At 44.8% G+C, this 22002-nt stretch overlaps 1 protein-coding gene across 2 annotated transcripts in view; it reads left to right on the top strand.

Annotated features, from left to right (window-relative positions):
- Window positions 1-22002, top strand: part of SH3PXD2A (SH3 and PX domains 2A) — a 249054-nt gene that overhangs the window by 160292 nt on the left and 66760 nt on the right. For both annotated transcript variants that reach the window (XM_005154542.3, XM_031053830.2), the window contains one exon: window positions 3598-3626. In XM_005154542.3, the coding sequence (XP_005154599.2) occupies window positions 3598-3626 (29 nt within the window). The remainder of the gene's footprint in view (window positions 1-3597; window positions 3627-22002) is intronic.

The following is a 22002-nucleotide window of genomic DNA, read 5'->3' as shown; positions in this document are numbered from 1 at the left end:
GTATGTCCCTAAAGAAAGATTGTGCCATAAAGCTTTTCCATAACATTGTTAATATAATGGTCATTATTAAATTAGATTGCAAGTGACATAAGATATTTTTATCTTTTCACAAATTTCCAGACTGACTGTGGATAGCTTAATGTGATAACAAGGCAATCAGCTCTGTAGTAATGCTTGTGGTCTTCCTCTCACATTCATTGCTAGTTTTCAAATGAGTAATGTTATCCTGGTGTAATGCTGATGAGAAAGCAGATCCAGCCTCCCTCTCCTTTGTCAGAAAAGAAGAGTGTTTCCAGCTTGTGTGATGTGCTTGGCACCAGTGATATTTTAATATCGTTACCAGCAGGAAATACTTTCCTTGCCAGTAATGAAGTTCAGTGTCAGCTGAATGTGGTGCTCCACAGGAAGACTTTAGACAAAATTGCCATATTCTGATACAGAAAAGGCTAGAAATACACTAGTTTTGTGAAAGGCACGTGTTCAGTATGGAGTGATCCTGGCTAATGAAGGAGGGACCTGCCAGAGCTATTTTCAGATCTGCTGGTTTCACTGCTATTCTTGCAGCTATGGCTAGAAGGGAAATTAGGATGGTAGTATCTGTTCTCATACAGAAATAGGAGAATAATGGAAGAATATATGTGTTCATAAAGATAAAGAGGTAAAAAGAGGAAAGGCTGAAGAGAAAGTAATCTCCTCTGGGTAGCTGCAGATGTGACATTTGTCGTGCCTTTCCTTGGAAAGGTTGTTCTGCAAGGCGAGGTTTCTTGTCTGATTTAAGGTCTAGCAGTGTGCCAGGTGCAGGCTGTACTGAAGGAGAAGATTGGAGTTTCTAGTTGGAAGTTGTTACAGTTATGAGACACCATTAAATAATTTCCTTAATTGTTTTGGAGACATAATCAGATAGTTCAGCCTCACAATAATGGTCCTCTGAAAATAGTGAGGCTGAGAGGTATTCATCCTATAGATCGTCACTTGGGAAAGGGAAAAGACATCAGTGAATCACATGCAGAATAATAGGACATAAAAATAAACATGGAGACCGGCAGGGCTCCTTGCTGGATGTTGTTGCAAAGCAGCAGCACAGGCTTTCTTCATTAGCAGAAAGGAGGAGAAGAGTATGTATACAGCGATCACTTTACTCAGCCAGAGAGATAATTTGCTGTACCTTCTTTGCTTTCTATTTCACCAGTGATTTTTTTCCCCAGTCCTCGCTGGGAGGAGCAAGTTTTGACTTTCAGAGTTTCACTGGGGAGATGAGGATTTTATTTCAAGCTCCATTTAATTTGATACTGCTTTGTTCTGATTTTGTAAGTGAAATGTGGGTGTAGAAACAAGTGACAAAGCAGGGAGTACATGGGGTACATGGACTTCAGGAGCTCCAAAATCAGAACCTGGTAAAGCTTGACTTTAATCCTTACAGCAAGAATAAATGAAAAGATGAAAACTTGCCCAGTAGCTTGACTGGTTTATTTCTTTTTTGAGCAACCCTCATAACTTTGTGGGCAGTGAGGATTCAAATAAATATTTTGTAATAATAATTTCATTTCTGCTGTAAGGATGATCTTGTGCTTAAGACTAGAAACATAACCAGAAGTTGTAGGTTCTACTGCCTTCAAGAGCCTGAATATATTCTGTATCCTCTGATGATGCTAATTACCCTCCAGATCTCAAAGAGACATCACTGAGAGCTAGTTGCTACTTCATCCTCTTGTAGCTGACCCTAATTTACTCAGCTGTGTGCTTTGCAGTGACAGTAAGGGTTTTTTTCCCTCTTCAGACTAACCTCAAGGTTGGCTTTCACTGTGCACAAGCCATAAGAGAAGCAGTGATAGGGTTTGCTGGACAGAGCTCCTGGCTCAGGTGAACAGTTACTGCCTGTGTTGGTACCCTGCTTGCCAGTGACCAGAAAGCTGGGATAGGCAGGAGGTATTGAAATGATCATCAAGCATGTTCACAATGGAGACACGAGGCCAAAGCAAGTTATATGTGGGGATCTCAGCAGGGTTTCACCTTCTTACCATTTTGTGCTGTCAGAAGAGAGGCAGTTCAGGGCAGGACCAAACACAGACGTTTGCGTGCCAAGAGAGCTGTATTGACAGCAACCACAAAGCTCCAAGCTGACGTGGGAGCGGAGCTGTGGCCGAGGACTGTTTTGGGGATTGTGCCTTCCCTGGCTCATTCTGAGGGATCTCTGTTTTGGGCACCATATAGCAGGCATTATATTTGCATATGAAATCACTTGTGTAGAAAAAGCAGCCTATTCATGAGCAGTAGCATCCTCATATCAAATACAACTGCAGAAATGGCTGAGAAAGCAACTATTTAACTGAATAAGAAATGACACTGGAAAATCCAAAGAGGGTGCAAAAACTTTCCCCAGTTTGTCTGGAAGCAAATCCTAGACATGTAAGGCATGGATCCAAGCATGGGACCCAAGGAAAGTGCTGGGAGAAACAGAATTTATGGGTGGACATACCTCTGCCCTTAAAACATGTTGTTTCCTTAGGTGATCCCCCAAACTCTTGAAATAAAATGCATAGTATAGGATGATCCTTCTCTGGTTCCTCTGCAATGGACAAAACCCCACTTCTAAGAGCCTGTCCCCGCTCCAAATTTAGAAGCTGCTGCTTGCCCCTGCAGTGGGATACCTGCAAACACAGCCTGCCTTTACAGTGGTTCATTAGGTGGTATTCCCAACATTAATGCCTCCGGCTACAGCGTGTGGCTGTGCCACAGGCACTGTGCCCACACAGCAATGCTGTCTGCCCAATCTGTCACTGCCCAGGCTCCTGCCTGTGCAGACCATTTCAGAGCTGAGTCTCAGAGGCTGAGAAAGTGCTGGGAAGAAACACAGCCATAGCAAAGCATTTCTGTCCTCAGTTCTGCTTATCCAAGACCAGCTCCTGCAGCTCCCTTCTGTAACTTCTTCCCAGTTCTGTAGCAGCTGTCTGAGCTCTCAGCTGCTCTGCCACGAGCGAAGGTGCCAGCACCCTTTAATCACTATAGGAAAGTAAGGGTGCATTCCCCATCCTGGGAGAAAGAAGAAGGACAAAGTTTGGGGTTTGGTGTTGTTTTTCCTTGCAGAAGACAAGCGCTTGTCAGAGATAATGAGGAGAGGTTCCGAGGTTATTCACAAATTAATCAGCCTCTGAGAGGACTGCAAGCAGTGCCAGATAAGCCTGTAGCAGCCGCACCCCTGCATCGAGCAGTTAATATTCCCTTTGCTCTCCAGGGGAAAGTCAGGGGTTAATTCAGTAGCTGTGCGTTTAATAGCTCAATTTAAAGGGGAAAAAATGACACCCTTCTCCCCTGCCTTGCTGGTTGTGGATGGTTTGCTCTGTCTCGTTGATCACATGCTCCCCGAGCCCCTGGTGCTGCAGAAGCCCCAGCTGCTGCTGCTGCTGCTGATGAGCCGGTGCTGCTCAAGATCCGTCCTGGTCCCTGCCTGTCAATGCCTTGCAGTCCCGACCTCCTCTTTAAAGGAGGGAGTGCACAGGATGAGCTCTTGAGCATATGGGTGGAAATCTGGGAGGCACCCATTCTATCACCACCGTTTCCAGCTCTAACCATGTCTATTTGTTGTTGTCTTTTTTTCAGGGACTATGGATCTTCAAAGAGAAAATCAGGTAAGATACCAGGCTTTCTGGCTTTCTATGTACTGCATGATTACAGAGAGGAGCTTCCCATGTGCCCCCTTCACCCTTCATCCCACCCCCTCTTCAACACCTCTCCCCTTAAACCTTCCCCTTACCTTGTGTGGTGTTAAATTGTGTAGCAGTTTAACTTTTTTGTTGCTGAAGCCTGCTAGAGACAGACATCAGCTCTTTGCACTGGAGAGGAGAAGAACCCCACCACATATAGTATTGCAGTTAAAATGACTGCTCTCCTCTGACTGTGTTTATACAGCTCCTTCTTCTGTCTGAGATGATAATTGTATTAAATTTCTCTCTCATTTTTTTCTTAAGTCATTCTTTACCTTAGCAAACAGTCAAAATGCAGCCTGAGAGCTGGGGTTCTTTTCCGGAGGGGAAGGGAATGCTTTTCTGTTCCCCTCGGAATGTTTTACCTTTGCTTTTCCAAAAGGATCTGATGAAGCTTCTGATGCAAAATGCTTTCAATGCTTGTGTCTGGGTTTGGGCTGCTTCAAAAGCTGTAGCTCAGTGTTTTGTTTTTAAGCTCCTGGATTCAAATGTCCCATAAAACCCTAATCTGAAACTATATAAATCCCACTTTTCCCCTCCCCTTGTAGCTCTTAGTGATTTTTACAGATGTGTTTTCAATAGGGACATGTAATTATGGGCCTCTGGGTTTGGCTGTGCAGCACTGGATGTGTCAGGGCTTTCTCCTTTATTCTTTTTTTTTTTCCCCAAGCAGCATTGAGCACCTGCAACTCTCATTGACTTTGTTTGGAGTCTTGGGTGCTCCCAGTTGTATTCAGGGCATCCAAAGAGAGGCCTTTCAAACCCATAGCAACTTGTGGAAAACTCTGGCCTGTGTAGAGGGGAGAGGAGGGGTTTTTTCTTCTTCTTGCTTTTTCAAGACAATGAAGAAACACTGCAATGGCTTCATCTTTGGGAAGGGAAGAAGATGAATGTAACATACTGCTCTCCAATGAATGTCACTGCCTAGATTGATCTGTTGGTTAATTATGAGAGCTTTTAAGCTGCAGCTCTCTAGTAAGCTAAGTGATGCATTAAAGCAAAGCTGTTGCTTCACCCTGGTGTCCTGTACATCAAATGGATATTGCATTTGCAGGCCAATACTTTAGGTATCCTTTCCCTGAGGTTTGTTGTGGTAATGAAGAGACAAGTGTGGTACTAGGTGCTGGCCCAATGTGCTAAACTATGGTATGCTTCATTCTCCTAATCTCCTGCAAAGATTATCTGGATTGCACTTCTAGGATCTCCTAAATGTAATATTACAAGTGTAGTGTTTGTTTATGGTGGCCTGTGACTTGTATTGGCAGCAGCACTTTCTCTAGAGGAGCTGACCATAAAGGTGAAGTGACCCTGTAGAAGGCAGAACTGAGTGTGGGAGCTCCTGACAAAGCAACACATCCTGAGCACTGGGGGTTTTGGGCCATGTAAAGACCTTTGAAAAACAGCACTGAAGTCTCTGGGGCAACCTGGTTTAGCAGTGACCTAGAACAGCATTAGGAAACCAGGAGAGCTTTGGGCTCAGTGCACCGGTTGACATTCACAGGAATTGCAATAATCTTGTAAGAGATGCAAGGATTGCTTTGGGAGTGTGAGGAAACTGCTGCTCCTCCATTCCTGTGGCTCTGGAGGGATGTTGGAGCTGATCTGCTATGGCATCAGGGGAAGAGGCATTCAGTCAGTGTAGCTGAGATGCCATTTTTGGATGCTGTCCTGCTGATTTCTTTTTGGCCTCCTGCCCAAGTGATGTGTTCTTCCATCCCTCCCAGGGATGGAGGCTCAAGTCAGGCTCCCTCCCTTGACTGTCCCACCTCCACATGCTGCCAGGTGTCCTGGGACCGTTTCCTCTTCTCTGCTTCTAGGTGCTTGGCCCCTTGCACAGCTACAGCTTGGAAACAGTGGGATTTAGGGATGCTCTTTCTTCATTTAGCTGGTATGAAGAGGAATGTGAAGCAGCTCTCTGACCAAATGAGCTGCATAAAGGGACTCTGTTCCCAGCCATCCTCTTGCCTGATTTTAGAGCAGAGGAGGAATGCTTCCTTCTGTTCAGAGCTGGATACTGTGGGAGTGCTCATACAATGAGAGAAGGAATATGCCAAGGGAGTTGGCAGTTGCAGTCTCTAACAAAGACCAGCTTTATGACACTCAAACAAGTGATGAGGTAAATAAGCACAAATTTCCAGGGTGTGCTGTGAGAGCCTTTTAAGGTAACAAATAGCTTTGAAATGTAGCTTCCTCTAGGTGCAGACACTACTGTCTTTAAACAAGAGACAAATAGGCACTGTAAAATGCAACCATATCCCAACAAATCGGGCCTGTGCCTTCTGCCTTGACCAAAGATGTGCTGGGAGGAGGCTCTGGGGCATGAGCACAGCTGTCCCACGCTGTCCAGCAGGAATCCCACAGCTGCCATGTCTCAGGCATGTGCAGGCACAGCACGAGCATGGCCTGTTGCAGAAACATTTGGGGAATGCCTCTGACAGCCAATGTCACCTCTACCCTGACCTCTGCCTTGCCAGAATGCATGTCTAGCTAGTCCTGTGCTCGCTCCTTAGAGCAGAGACAATTAATCCAAGTTCAGAGTTTAATAGGAGTTATGGAAACATTTACTGCTGCAGCTGATACTGGTTGTAAACATTTGAGACCTTCTGAACCAAATGCAATAGCATGGCCTGCCCTTAACTTAAACAGAAGGGAGTCTAGCACTGCTCTGGGGTACCTCTACATGCCAGCCCTGAGCCTGGTTTCCTCTTGTGCAAAGAGCTGTATAAACACACAGCCCTTTACTTGGATGTGATCTAATTATAAATGCTTTGACCTGCAGTCAGCTCACAGACCTGGAGCTTCACTGAAGCAACTGAGGCTCTGTGTAGGCATGGGTGTTTGTTGTGGCCTGACCTGCCACATGTGCTGTTTGTTACTTTGGATTTGTGGGGCTTTACTTGACATGCTGCAGAGCTGCTTCAGAAAGCTGCCTTCGTGTTACCAGGCAATTGCTGCTCTATGACCATCTGTTAGTGTGCAAGAGACCTCAGTACAACTGTGAGGAGTGGTTACCATGGGCATATTCTGTGCACTCACAACAAATGGTCTCATCTAGGTCTCTCCAAAGACCCTCTGTAGCAAAACAAAAAAGGAAGGAATTGCTTTCTGGACTCCAATTTGTCAATCGCATTAACCAAGTGAACAGCAACTCATTTGTCACTCAAAATAGGCACCACTACCATCATTGTGTGGTTTTCTCTGCTCAAATCAAAATAAGGGCAGAATTGCTGCAAGTCTAGTAATGGATATTTGCATGGTACATTACAAACCACAAATTAGGTTAATCCACTCCACAAACCCTACCAGCTACCATCTGTGCCTGGTGAACTAATTAACCCTTGAGACATCTACTAATCCTGATGTGGCTTGTAGAACCAGTTGGAGTATATATCTTCCCAAAGATGTCCCCCGTGTGTTGCTCCCCTCTCTCCCTACACTTGTGGGCTAGAGCAAGTTTCAGACTCCTGGAGTAAGATGATCTTGCCTTCTGCCCTTGCTGAGAATCTTTCCGGTCCAATTTCATGCCAAAGTTGTTAACACATTTCCCAGTCATGAAGCTGAAGGAAGCATCTGGCACCTGGTGTTCGGTGGCAATAGGGAGCCTTGCAGCTTTTCCGCACTGAGCCTCAGTGTTCTTCAATTACTGAGAGTGTTCTCCTTGTCAGCGGTGGGGTTAGATGCAACAGAAGAGATGCTGCTTTGCCTTTGCTTTCAAAGCTAAGGCATGGTTCTCTGCCACCTGCATTGTAGGCAGCCAAGCCCTTGTGCTTACTGCTTTCAGTGTGCACTAGCAGGAGCCCTGCTGGCCACCCCCTTCTGAAATCCTAACAAAAATCCCCATTGCTTGCTCACTCCCACTGCTCTGACTGCCCTACTTGCTGCTGGGGGCACAGCTGGCTTCAAGCTGCTGCTTAGCGGCTTTCTCTGGCAGCTTGTTGCAATGTGGTAGGATGCTCCTTCAAACGAGAGGAAATAAAGTTCATGGCTCTATCAGCACTGCAGTGTCTCTTTCCCAGCTGACCAGAGAAGTACATCAAGCTGGCTGTACTTTGGCTGAGTCTGCCAGCTGAAGTCTATATAAATAGCCCCTGTAATTGAGCACTTAGAATATTAACTTAACAGTTTGGTCCAAGCCAGTGTTGCCTCAATGAGGATGCTGATGAGGCTTGGCTCCCTCAGCAGAGAGAACTATACTTAAGCTTAGTTCCCATGTCCAATTTTTGGACTAGTAGAATATGGCAGCACCCAGACAACAATCTCTGCTTCCTTTCCCTCCTGTAATCTAAAACTGGGAAAGATGTCTTCGCTGGCAAGTAAATAATAAAAACTTCAGAGTCCATTGGAAGCTACTTCTCAGACTTTTTACAGAAACATCTGTAATGCTCTCTTTTTCCCTCAGAAGGGAAATCAAGTAGAGTTGAGAGAGTTGCAATAGTGATAGAAGTGAGAAACAAGCAGATCGCTATAACATCAAGGGCTCTCCTGTGTGCTCACTTTGTGGGATTGCTTCTGTGGGCTTATGGGTAGAACTGATGACAAGAATTGTTTCTTTAGCCTGATTCTTCCTTACTAGGGAAACCTTCTTCACACACAGAGGACACGTGCTGTCAGCTTCAGGGAGATGTCTTCATTGTAATTTCTTTATCTGGGATAGGCTTTTTTCCTGCTTCCTTTGTAATTACAAAGGGAAGTGCCTTACCTCTTTGGCTTTTTCTGTCTTTGCAGCTGAACTGTGCTTAACACTTCAGAGCTGAACCCTTCTGGTCCTGTCATGCTGCATACGTCCAGTGTGCATTTACAGCTCCATGGCATGTGATTGGTTTGGTTCTGGGTCTGGTTTTGGGTTGTTTTTTTTTTAATAAATGTACTTTTTTTTTCTTACCTTCAGTTTCAGCTGCCTCCTTTGAGGCAATATGGAGAGATGGCATGCACTAACCTTTCCTAATCATTCAATGGGGTCACAAATGTGTGTAGATGCTAGCTGGACCAGCAAGGCCATGATGCTGGAGCTGTCTCTGCCTGTTGCAGGACTGAGATGCCCACCCTAGGGACAAAGCTTTGTTGGTGGAATTGAGTGTGGAACTTCATAGGTCTGCAGCAGCCATTTAGCTACTCATGGGTACAGGGAGAGGATACAGCATACAGCCTCCAGCCTTGACAGATATTTAATGGTGTTTGTGGGAGATGGCTGTAGTGGAGGAAGAAGGAAGGATAGACCTCTGCAAGAGATGTACAGTGCTGCCTTTGCTTTGCCTTAAGGTTGTAGTAGTGTTGGTGGGATGTCATCTGGAATGTTTGATGCATTTCTGATATTAGAAGAGCTGTGAATGCAACTGCAAGCATGATGCGGGCATGCCTTTGCTTACTCAGTTGACTGTTAAATCTGTCTCAATTTTCTCCCCTCAGCAAGAGGAAGTCTGAACCTTTTCAGTGGGCTCTCAAAGGGGCCAAATTTAAGAGTGTGTTACTGAAGATGCTGAAAAAACCAACTAACATGGTGAATCCCAGCATGAAATAACGCATGGTGGTGACTGCAGCAGATGTCATGTGGCTACCCACATCGAATGCATGAGTAGTGAAGTAGGCAGTCAGTTATTGCTCAATGAATCTGAGCCCAGGTGATAGCAGCAAAGCCAGAATGCGTTTTTAAACTCCAATATTAGTTTGAGTCATTCTTCCATTGCAGTATTTGTCTCTGAAGCCTGCCTCCCTGTCCTCCATCCAAAGGGAAAGCTTCAGCTTGGAAGGTTAATCTTTGGGGTTTTAAGGTGGTGAATGTGGATCTAAGTTTGTCGAAGCCCATGGCAAGGCCCCAGGAACATCTTAAACCACGTAGCTTTGGGCTTGGTGACTTAATCCTTGTAAGAAATCTATGGTACGACATGATCCCTGCAGACTGAGGCATGTGCTCTTGTTTGCGTCCTGATGAATCACACGTGCGTGCTGTGTTCCTTGCATTGTTTTCCACAGTTAGTGCAGAAAGAGCGATGGTGGACTGGCTCCTTGGTGCCATTTGGCCTGTTGATGAGGATGGTTGGATGAGGGACTTTGCCAGCTGCTATTTTGTAACGTCACAAGCATGTACTGACAGGATTGCTCTTGATCAGAAATCAGGATCTGTTCCCCACCATGCTATTAACCTTCTTGGCTCTATCTACTAATTACTGCATGGAATTCAAAAACAGCAGATTCTGGCAGAACATTTTGGTTCTCACATAGCTTCTTTTCTTTTTTTTTCTTTTTTTTTTAAGCAAGAGGTTAAAAGATTTAGTAATAAAAGAAGGATAGAGCAGGCAGAGGCATAGCAACCACGGACTAAACAAACCTTAGCATATAATTACTGGGGATGTACATCATGGGTCTGGTTCTGGAAGGAGTCAGTCGTTAATTATCTCAGGGTGAATCCTCAGTTCAGTCCTTGATGGATCTTCTTCTCATGATGGAGAATTATTCTTTCTCAACTCGTTAAACTTCCTCAATTTGCTAAACTCTAAAATGTATTAATTTTACTGGCTTTTGCCTGATGCAGCAATTCCCAAAACAGCCATTTTCTTTCCTGATGTTTTTAATAAGCCTGCAAGTGTCTCTATTTTAAATTCTTCATATAATTGAAGGAACATCCAATCTGTTGGGTTTTTTCCCAAAGCAGGGCTAACGTGCTGTGCTCAGGTGCACTTGCACAGAGTGGTATATTTGAGGAAGAGCACCAGCTGAGTCAGGCAGACTTCATTCCTTGCAGCATCTGTGTGTGTGTATGTGACCCAGTTCTGCATCTTCAGTCAAGATGTGAATCTGTCCACTCCAATCCCACACTGCAAATCCAGCCTGTGATATTCTGGCAAGAGGAAACTTATCTCACACTTTTCCTTGTGCACCGTATTTTTGAAGTCACTGTTTAAACCAGAATGTTTTGGACTTCTGCCTGAGGCTACTGGAAAGATGAGCTGATAGGAGACGTTTTTCTGCAGTGCTTCACTTTTCTGCCGACATGTGGTCCTTAGATGTATAGGAACCCTGTCATCTTCTGGGTGGCCCATATGCTGGGGTGGGAGGAAGATGGTATAAGAGAGAAAAGAATTGTATGTGTGTTGTGTGGGTTGTTTGTTTTGCTCCTTAGCTTTTAAGCTGAAGTGAGGGGACAGGGTACAGGATTAGGGAAAGGAATGTGTTTGTGCTCTTTGCCGTTCCCAGTTCAGTGTCAATGTTGCGCAGAGCCCCATGTCAGGGGGAGAGGGCAGGGAGGCTGGATGGGCAGGGAAGGACTGCAAGTATGAGGTGTGGCTGGAGCACAGCTATGGCAGAACAGCACGCACCCTTGTGAATGTTTGAGCCTTCAGCTGAGCACCAAGAAAACACTTGGTACCTTGGGAGACAGTGGCATTTCTCGTGATTTTAAGGAGTTGTGTATTCTCCATCTGCTCTTCTTCTGCCTTTCTCCTCTGTCTGTCAGTGACAGATGGTATTAACACTGCCTGCGTGGGTTTTCCTCTTGCACAGAGAACTACGTGGTAATGGATTTTGCTTTTGGACGTGTTAGATAAGGCAGGTGAGAAATGCACTTGGGAGCTGGAGTGGAGGGTGATGATCCTCAGCCATGGCAGGAATCTGTGCACAACACAGACGGGTCTGGCTGAGAGGAGCAGACCTCTTACCTGTGTGTCTTAGATAACTTAGTCTCAGGCTAGTGAGCACCTGAAACTTTAATCTCTCTTGTGAGAAGGAAACCTAGATGGTAGAGTGTGTGTCCTCGGGTTATTAAGAGCACTCACCCTCTAAAATAGCACTCCTGAAGTGCCTTCAGCTTTGTGCATGGTTTTATAGTTGTCACACTCTGGCTGTGTCTGGGCTGTGTGACAAGCAAAATCCTCTCCAGTGTGCTCTGGATGGAGTGGCTTATCTAACCAGAGACGGCTGGAAACATTACTTATAAAGGTGTTCAGCACGAGTTATCATGTATGCATCGATTGGCCAGCTCAGTCTGCTGCCAATTAAAACAGGCTGCCTGGACATGCCGATCCTGTAGTACACGCTCTGTGCTTGGCAGCGTGATTTCTTCACAGTTGGAATTTGACTCTAGCTCTTTCTTTTCCTTTGAGCCATGCATGAATCCTAGTGTGCGTATGTACCTGTGACTTTCCAAGTGTAATGGCTGGGGCTTCTCTGTCCTCCTTGGCAGTGCTAGAGGCCCATTTTTTCCCTTGGAGGGGTGATGCTCTAAGTTTGTACAGCTGTAGATGTGGATTAGCGTTCAGATATTCTAGGCACTTCCAGCAAAACTGGGAACTGCTACAATACTGTATGTGAGGGGCTGTACCACAGTGATCATGTGGGAAGCAGTCCCTGCTTGCCATGTGGAAAGAGTTAATGTGTGCTATGGCTGCCAGAACAAAAGCTAAACAATCCTGGATACTTCTGGGTCTGTGAGTAGGATTAGGATGGTCTTTTGCAGGAGTAAACAGAGCAGGAAACTGGGACTAACTTTTTTTTACATTGGTACTTTTAGAAGGAATGAAGGACCGTATGAGGCTGTGGAAACGCAGCTGTTGAGTGTGTCACTGTGCAGTTTGTCAGGCATACGATCCTCTTTCCTCACTGCTCCATCCTGACTCAGGAAAGGGCTCTCTGGTTGTGGATTTCTCCCCTGCAGGAGTGAGCTATCCAGATGATGAATTTCTGAGGCATGCTCGAGTCACGTGAAAGCCAGATGTGAACATTTTCCAAGCAGTGTGTGTGGGTCTAGCGTACGCCAGGCTACGTGGCAAGTGGAAGTGGTCTGAGATTGGTCTGCAGCCTGGTGCTGGGGAGGCAAGGAGTCCTGGCAGCTCCTGGAGCAGCCACATTTGCCAAGGAGAGGATGGTCCTTGCTGGGCTCCTCACTGTGGCTCAGGACATCTGCCCCCACCTCCTGCACAAATGCAGCGCCTCTTCCTGAGTACAGGTCTTGCACAGGCTGTTCATGATGGGGCTGAATGTGATGAATAGGACTAAAATTAAAACTCTTATTTAATGCCTGCTGCTAATCCTCTTACTCCTGTACTTTAGCTGGATTTGCATGCTTGATAATCTACTACTCAAATATTTCTTTCAAGATGTAGCCCTTCAGGATGCTGTCTCTTGAACAGACGGCATGGAGAGTGGAGGTGTTCTGCATCAAGTATATAGAAGAGTAGATAGATATGTCTGCAAGGATGAGAGGTTTACTTTAAAACACAGTCTCCCAGAGGGGCAGAAAAATGAATATATCTGTTTTCCTTCAAGAACTGCCTTAAAACACTTGCTTTAAATCTGATGCATCAGCATCCTACAGACATAAGAGCAAGGAAAGCTTATTTAAGCTACTCTGGTTAGGAACAGGGGTGGCTGCTACTTGCCCAGCAATTCCAATAGCAAATAAACCTGTCATTGTGGTACCTAAGAAGAGCAGTGGCTGACCAGGCCCGTCCTGGGTCAGGCACTGGGCACAAATGTTGTTTTTGTTTAGGTCTCTCTGGAGCCTGGAGGGAGAAACATCAATGGCTCAGTTCAACAGGGTGCCTTGAGCAGTAGGGCTTGAAATAGATCAAAACACAACCTTTCTGTGCCATCCTCCCGTTTCTCTGGCTATCTGTTTTTCTCTGCCTAATTGAATGAATTAATTGTGTGAGCCAGGAATGTGTGAAAATGGTTCCAGTTCAGATAAAGGCTCATCTGCATTTTCACTCTTTCCAAGCTTTTTTACACCCACATTGTAGAGCTACATACACACTCTGTATCAGAGTAATTCTCTGATAAAAGCACTTCTGTTCATGGGGGAGGTTAGCAACACCAAGTATTTCCCTCTCTCTTTCCTAGTCTGGGACTGTTCCTTCTCATTTAACCAAAGTGCCAATCCCCAGCTGAATGGGAAGGAGCTAAGAGGAGAGTAACCTGGAGACATATTGACAAAGGATGGTCATTTGGTCTGGAGCTGAAGGCTTTGGAAATGGCTCACAAGGATATGGGGGAACACTGACCATGGTGCTGTCTGCACATGGGAGCAAAACCAGGCCTCACAGTTTTGGAGTTCTTCATGGATCTTCCTGCTTTTGATTGCATGGTTTGCCAGCCTCACCTTGTCAGGAGCAGGAGGAGGTTGTTCCTCTGCTTGTCTGAAGACAGAAGAAAGTGATGAGGGGAGAATTGGAGGCAAAATCCCAGGAGGAATCTCTGGAGAAGCCAGAAGGATTGAGTAGTCTAAGCCTTGCCCCTGGGGGTTCTTTACCTTCTCTAAGCAGTAAGGTGTCTCCCTTGAGCACCCAGGGCAACACCATGGCACTTCATTTATACCAGCTTCTTGGCAGGCTTGACCTTCAAAATCTAGACTGAAATAAAGGCTTAATTTCTGTTTTCTGTTCTACCATATGTGACAAACATTAGCGACCAAGGCTCCAGGCCAATTCTAAGAAATTAATACTTCTAAGGAACAGCTTATTCAGCCTCCTCTTGCTGACTTATCAAATAACACTGTTGGGATGAGAACACCACCATTCTTCTCTTAATGCCTTTTATTTGAATACTGATGAGTAAAAGCAGCATTTACTCCCCCAATTCCAGCCAGTTACTGGACCACCAGTGAAGTTCCCTGGGGTGGAACACTGACTTCCCAGGAAGCCACTATAGTTTCAGTCTAAGATTGTACTGCTTAGTCCCTTTCCACCCTTCCAATAAAGACAGGAAGGGTTTATGTCTGGGAAATGAATCTGCAAAATGCTCAGCTGCACTCACCACTGTGGTCCTTGAATAACTGAGCCACTAGTACCTTCTCATGGCCAGGACTAATGACCTAGAGAATTGATCACTGTTGGAAAGAGGCAGTCTCTTTTAGATGTTAGCATCCCTTCAGCATGGCCACCTGTTCTTATAATCATTTTCTCAGTATTTTAAGGTGCACCTTAACAGCTGCTGGGGGATTTCAGTATTTCCAAGTGATGTTTAAGATAAGGCTTAATGAGAATAAGTGTTTGATTAGTTAAATGGACCTAGGCCTGTTTTCTTCTGTGAAAGGCAACTTCTATAGAACAGGTCATGCCTGTTTAATTAAACTGCTTTTACCATCCAAAGCAAGGTAGCCACATCCAGATCACTTGTGGGGACTTGTCTTTGGCTCATACTAGCTCCTCAGCTATGCACAGAAATCATCTGTGGCAAGGGCTACATGGCCAGAATGACAACCGTGCTGAGACTCGTAAGCAGTATGATCCAACTCTGGATAATTACTAGAGGGATATTGTCATGAAATATGTAGCTTAACAGGCTAGACAGCTATACAGACACTAGGTTTAACAAAAGTTTATTATAAACAACCCTGATAGCCCCTGTTATGTGCAACCTCCGAATCCTTAGGAAGCTGTTACAGCAGTAATACATAATGGACTCAACATTGAACTGGACATTTTAAGCACTGTTACTGACAAAAAGAAACATGCATCAGTAGCTACTGCTAAAATGTCTGTGGAGGAGTTTCTCTGCACCTGCTGGACCAGGGACCCAGCTGGAGGTGCAGTACTGATGTGAACCATGAATGCGGCATCTCCTGGATTTCGGTAGCACTGCGCTCATGCGTTTGACTCCGGACTGACTCTAGGTTTTGTAGCTTTTCCTTGAAGCTCACTTTTGTTCTGACTGCACACAAGACAAATAGTCTGCTGCTAAAATGAGATGAGTGGAGCTGTATTGCAAGCGTAAAGTGTTAGTCCCCAGCAGTCTGGCGCCTATTCTCTTGCCAGTGGTGGGAGGAGCAGCAAAACAACCAGTTTCACTGGCAGCAGAAAAGCTTCTGGTGAAATCTAAAATAATCCATTTCATGTGTTTCCATCACCACAGCAACCAGCTTCATTATGTCTTTAAAGCCTTTCCACACCCCCCCAACACCTTCCTTTGCTTCCCCACCTGAGGAGCCCACCTGGGGTTGCCCACCTCTGTGGCGGCAGCTCGGATGGGATGGGGTTCAGTGGCCGTTTTTAGCGACACGCCTGCTCTGTTGCTATTTCTGTGCAGCATGGCTCCAAAGGGAGCCTCCTCTGTGCTCTTCACAACCGCCTCAGCCCTGCGGCTTAGCTGGAATTTATGGACCTGTGTTTCTTTTGAGCTTTTAAAAATCATTCTGATGAGAGGGGTTTGTTCTGGCTCCAGCTGAAGCTGGCAGCAAGGGCTGTAGGGGCTGGTGTTAGGAGCAGAATTGGGATACCGTTGCCTTAGGAGTGGCTTTCTTTGAGCAGGCAACTTTAATTTCCCTTCCAAATACTGAGATTTCCCCACCCACCCACCTTCAAGTCATCTGAGACCAGCCAGTGCTTGGCCATACGGCAACAGGGGAGAGGAGAGGCAGGAAGTAAGGGTTTGTTCATTTACCGTTACCAATCCCATTGGAAACCAGCTCCAAGCCCCATGCAGAATTCCAGTAAAACTCTGTCCTAAAGGGGAAGCCAGGGGCTGTTCAAAGCTTGTGTTCAGTTGGCTCGGGCACAGCGTGCTTCTGGGGCCTTTGACCTCTTCCCTGTACCCTGGCTCCCTTCGCGGCTCTTCATTTGAGCTCCCTGTGAAGTGGAATCCATCACTAATGTATGATATTTTTATTATTTGTAGGGGGGACTCTTAGAAGCTGGTAGCAATTAGAGCTGAAACGTCTTGGAATAAAGAAAAAATCCCCAAGAAGGAAGTTTAATGCTAAGCAGATGTGCAGGAGCAGCTGAAATATGCTAGCTGTCTTCTGCTTCAGAAGCAACCTCATCCACATAGAGCTGCTGTCAGGCTGGGGCAGCTGAAAAGTGCTGCTGCTTTTATGCTGCTTCTTGGGCTGGGGAGCCCATGTTGGGGACCTGTGGGATTGTTTACAAGTTAATCCTTAGATTGACCTTTTATTGTGGCTTAGACCAATGGTTTTGGCAAGGAAAAAATACTTTGTTTACAAATTAATTTAAAAAAGGATAATATCTAACAATTGTTTTTTATGGTGAGCTTGATTCCTTGAGATCTCACACAGGCCATTTGTAGATATGGCTACTGTGGATCTAAGTTTAAACTCACTCTATTCTTGGCTAGACAAGATTCAGAGTAGCCCCACGTTTGTGTTAAGCCCAGCTCATTGCCTCTATCTTTAACTGTTGGCTGTTTCAGCCTTTTGCTGCCAGCTTGGACTGGGGCAAACTGAAATCTTCCCAATCGCTCCTGCTATACATCCTCAGCTTTATTTATCACTGCTGTATTCAGGTGGTTCTGTCTGGAAAAAGATCTGACTGCTGACTGAAGTTCATAATCCTGTTCCTGAAGGCAGTGGAAGTCTATTCAAAAGCCAGTAGACAAGTTGCTGACAACAACTCCTTCGCACCCTTTCCCGTGTGTGCCCTGAGTCTGTAATAGAAACATGCTGTATGTTCCCTCTATCAACTAAAGCACGAGTTCCTCTGCCAGATGATTTCCTGTTGTACTCTACCAATGCAAAGCTTTTTCTTTTTGTCTTAAATGGTTATCCAAAGTAAATTATTGTGATTTACCACAGTGTATTTTGTACTATACTGTGACAGTGCAGTGCATGGGCTTGGGACTTAGGTGGTTGGAAGATTTTAGGTTTTTCCCTGAATAGGCACCATTGGAGAATTTACTGAAAAGTAAGCGAAATACTGAATCCATCTGAATTACAGTTTTGCTCTAGCACGGTAAAAATTGTGTGTCTGATTTAAAGAAATGATTTCAAAACCTCACCATTCCTGTTGAGCTGAGGAAATGCAGTAATGTGTTTCTTGGACCTCTGGTTTCCAGTGGGAAGGTCTGAAAGCTGTTTCTTATGCTTTGTATCATGCTAGCAATTTCTCAGTTACGTATGTACTAGGAATCTATTACTGATTTTTGGCTGACTTGATGAAATTCTGCAGGTCAAAAGACAATAGCAAGTCTAGCAGAGGCCACCAATATAACTTGCCCCTCTCCCTAGGTGATCGAAGGATGCATCTTCTGTGCTGTTAAATTGGTGGGTCCAGAACTGGGTTCCCCATTGCAGATGAGTTTTTAAATTGTTTTGGCTTTTTTTTTGTCAGAACGGAGGAAGTTCTTTAGCCTATCCTTGTCTCTTCTCCCAGGCAATGTGAAAGTAACAGCTACCCTTCTGCACCCTCATTCCAAGAAGAGGAGTGTTTGCTGGTTTTAATTTAGAAAGGGGCAAACCTGCTAAATTGTGAAACATGCTTACAGTGTATTGAAACAAAAAAACCCAAACCCAAGCACACAATGTTTGAAGATTATTCCCAGAATCCCAACCCAAGTATTTACACCTCATTTCGTGGAGGGGGAGGAAAGTCTTTTGACCTTCTTGATAGCAACTCTGTTAGCTTTCTCCTTAACTGGGTTTCTGTGCCGTATTCATTGGCTAAAAGAAAGTGCTATTCTAGTGATACTTTGAATGTACCTTTATTGGAGCTTTGTACTTTTTTCCATGGAGCATTGTTTGTCCATTGTTGTTTTCCCTAATGCTATTCCAGGGTGTAACAAAACGCTTGTAGAAACTTGCATGTGTTTACTAAGCTCAATCTCTGTGAGTTGCCTGTTGGCCTTTTGGGGATTGTTAACAGCTGCAAAGCTAAATACTTTTGCAGGTCTGAGGCTTAATAACTGTCTCTTGATATGCATTCCCTGTCCTATTGGGAATTAGCTCAGAGCATATCTTATTCTGAGATCTCAAAATGGGATCACTAAAGATCAGTTTCATAAGTTCTGCACTAAATGAAAACAAAAATTAACTGGATAGTTATTAGGACTTGACCTTTAAGTCCCCATTATGCCATCACTCTTAAGAAAAACATAATGTTCCTTTCAAAGCTGTCTTAGACTAACTTTCAAGCTTTCTGATATGACTGTTTTCTTGTTTCTCTAATTACTTTCTCTTTTCATATCTGCTCTCTTCTTGGATTCCAAGTTTGGATGTCCAGTTTGTCTGAGACTCCAAAAAAGAGTGTCACTCCAGGTAATTTCTTGTCTTGGTGTTCTGCATGCCATTAAAAAGAGAAGTCTGTAGTTCAAACTGTGTGTGATTTTGGAGTTGTTTTGAATGTGGGTTTCTGACAGCAGATAGCCAGGATCTGTTGTCTACCTTGTTGTCTACCTATATATTGTTTTTCACAATGCATGATTTCTGATAAGGAAGAGCTTTGCTTTTCTGACTGCTGCCTCACCATGATGTTGCTGCTAGTAGGCATAGTTTGTTGTGTTGTATCTTTCTTGCTCAACTCAAAGCCACAATCCAAAGCCTCTTGTGTGGGTTGACTCTGCACAAATACTTGCACAGCTGCTCGCTCACTATCCCATGTGGGATGGAGGATAGAAGAACAGCAAAAGTGAGAAATCTTGTGGATCAAGATAAAGAACAGAAACATGACTATGTGCTGCTTGTTCTGAAATGCTCTTCTGCTTTTCTACAGTAAGTACGAAGGGGTTTATATAGAAAACATGTGACTGAAGAAGATGCTAAATTTTCACGAGAGCATCAGATTCCTTGTCACAAGATGTTGGAAAGGAGGAGGGAGCAGGGAAACAACTTCTGAGTGATGTCAGGGTCTGGTAATAGTAGTCCAATACAAGGAGAAAACTAAGCCTTACAGTATAAGGAATCAGGACTTCTCCTGAGTAACCAGTAGACTTCTTCTGTAAACACTTTTCACCTGATGTGGAATACCAGGAAAGAGGTCTTTTCTTCCTTCAGACATAGGAAAACTGATCATGAGCCATAGACCTTGTGTCTGGACAGGATGCTGGCCTGGTCATGCAGTTGGTTAAGGCCACACATAGGTCTTCAGGCAAAGAAAGTTGTAAACACTCCTGCTGCTTTCCATACCTGCTTTGGTAAATATTCAAGTTCATGCCCTGCTCAAAATATGTGAACAAAATCCCACCATCTTCAGTGGCTGAGTGCTTGTTCCTCTGAGGTTTTTAATAAGCAAGACTGCTGTGATTTCAGAAATGCTATCCTTGACAGAGTTGATTATATCCCTGGGGGAAGTTCTGCCTGATCTTAGCAGAGTAGGTTTAATTTCAGGTTGGTAGTAGGGTATAAAAGTGTAGAAATATGTGAAGTATTCAGTCACGGGAGCCTGGTGGTTGATAGGTCACCAGGGAGTTCATGCAGAGAAACAAAATGAGACTGAGCAGAGGTGAGGAGGAGACAGAAGAGGTGGTATCACTCGGGAAGAATGACAAGAAGCCCTCAGATTACCTGGCTGGGGGAACCCTTCTGCTGACTGCTTTTAGCTAAACGCATGTTGCTGGTTTGGCTTCAAAAACAATCTGTGCATGATGATGGGGCAAATGCAAGTGATTAATTACATTGCATGGTGCTCAAGAAGGTGAGTGTTGATACGTAGTCCTGCTCAGAGGTCTTCCAGTACATCTGGCAGCTTCTTAGCCCCCCCATGCTGCTCCAGTTCACATGGCCTTTTGTTCTACTTGTCATCTAAAAATCCCGTTTCCAACACAACTACTCTTCAGTCCAGACCTGCCATGGGGTATATCCTAATGTGGCAGACTAATGGAGCAGACCTGAAACTGAAAATTATCTTTACCTGCATAGCACATATCTGTGTCCGAGGCTGGGGTCAGAGACTAGAACAGAAGCCATTTTTCCTGAGCTCCATTTGAGGGCATATACCTGCTCCATGAAGTGGAGACTCTAGCTAAGGATTAAAAGTGGTTTAATAACCTACTTTGGAAGAAGACAGGTGCCATGCAGCCAGATCCTGAGAGGTGCTGTAGTGGGGCACTAATCTGGGACACCCCAATTACCATTAAGTTCCTTGGATAGCCTGCTTTGTGCCACGTGGAGTAACATGAATTCATTGCACTGTTGAGCAGAACTAGAGCAAATGCCAGCATATGTTGGTGACTTCATCCTGGTGGAAGAGCGTGTCTAGCAGCTGTGTGAAAATCTCCAAGCAGTTTAACAGATTTGTGTGCAAAATACTTAAGTATTCTTAACTGTTGCTACCTGTAACCTAGTTGGTTGGAATCTCTGCTCCGAGAGCCAGCTTTCCAAGAAGGAGTGGAAAGAGGACTCCACTTTGTTGTTTTTTTTTCTTTTCACCCTCTCATTTTTCTTGGCTCCGTCTTAAAACCCAGCAGATCAAAAATGAAATTTAAAAAAATCCTGGGTCTAACAAGCTCCTTGGCAGAGGTCAGCACTAAATTTATCCATTTGTCAGGGTTTATTTGGAAATGCTGCTGAGGACTGCAAAGAAGGAAGAACTGAACTGGAGCACTCACTTGAGAGGGTGCCTGCCATTTACCATGGGCCAAGCTAGTTCCTGACACACTCCCCCACAGGGGTTGTGTTTTGCTGCTGGTTTTAGCTGTGTGTCAGACACGTACTCCATTGCTGGAAGCCACAGTCTACCCTAAAGATGCCATTTGCCCCATCTCTTGAAAGCTTATCCAGGTCTTCTTTCTTAGAAGTCCTAGAAAATAATGTGTGTGCCTTATGTTGGGGAATGAATCCAAGCATCAGGTTAATTTTCTGCTTCTGTGATTTTGGGTCATATTCCCTTCTTAGCGGCAGCTCATGCTGTTGGCTTGTAGTAGCGATCCAGGGGACCAGGAAGGGAGTTAATGCAGCTCATAGAGTTCCCATCTGTGCCAGTTTTATGCATGTGTAGCCAGAAAGATAACAAGAAAGATTTTAGATACTCTGCAAGGAAGCTACTGCCCTGTGTGCTGAAAGTCTTGCAGAGCACAAGTGCTGTAGAGTTGAGAAAGTGTATGTATAGATGCTCGGTTATGAAGAAACTTCTTGTACTTTAATCACGGCTGCTAACCTCATGTGAGAGGGTTTGCACATGACCTGGCCATTTCTGGGTGCTTGGTGCTCAACCTTGTTTTATTCTTAGGCATTCTTTTGGATTTGGACGAGGTTTTAGGCCAAACTTCTTTGGCTTTGTGTGTTCTGAATTACTAAAGCTGTTGGATTCCAGCTGACAAACGCCTTTCTGCTTTTAGTCCCATCTTGGCCTAACTGCAGGGTGTCACCTTCTTTGAAACTCTTTTCTGAAAACAACAGAATTGCTTTGCTCTTCACAAAGGAGCTACCTGGCTGAGCTCAGGAAAGAGCTGCAGAAACAATGTTTTATTGCTAAGACCTGGAGACTGGACTGGACTTACTCCTTTAGTTTAGAATCCGCTTTCCTATTGCCACAAGACGTGAATTGCCTTCTATCACTAAGAATAACTGGCATGCAATTACAATCTGCATTTTGGGAAATGGGAAAGGGGCTGAAGAGTGACAGGCTGCGGTGCAGGGCTAACCAGG

The sequence above is a fragment of the Melopsittacus undulatus genome, chromosome 4 (genome assembly GCF_012275295.1).
Source record: "Melopsittacus undulatus isolate bMelUnd1 chromosome 4, bMelUnd1.mat.Z, whole genome shotgun sequence".
NCBI lineage: Eukaryota > Metazoa > Chordata > Aves > Psittaciformes > Psittaculidae > Melopsittacus > Melopsittacus undulatus.
This window is presented reverse-complemented; position numbering and strand designations above follow the sequence as displayed.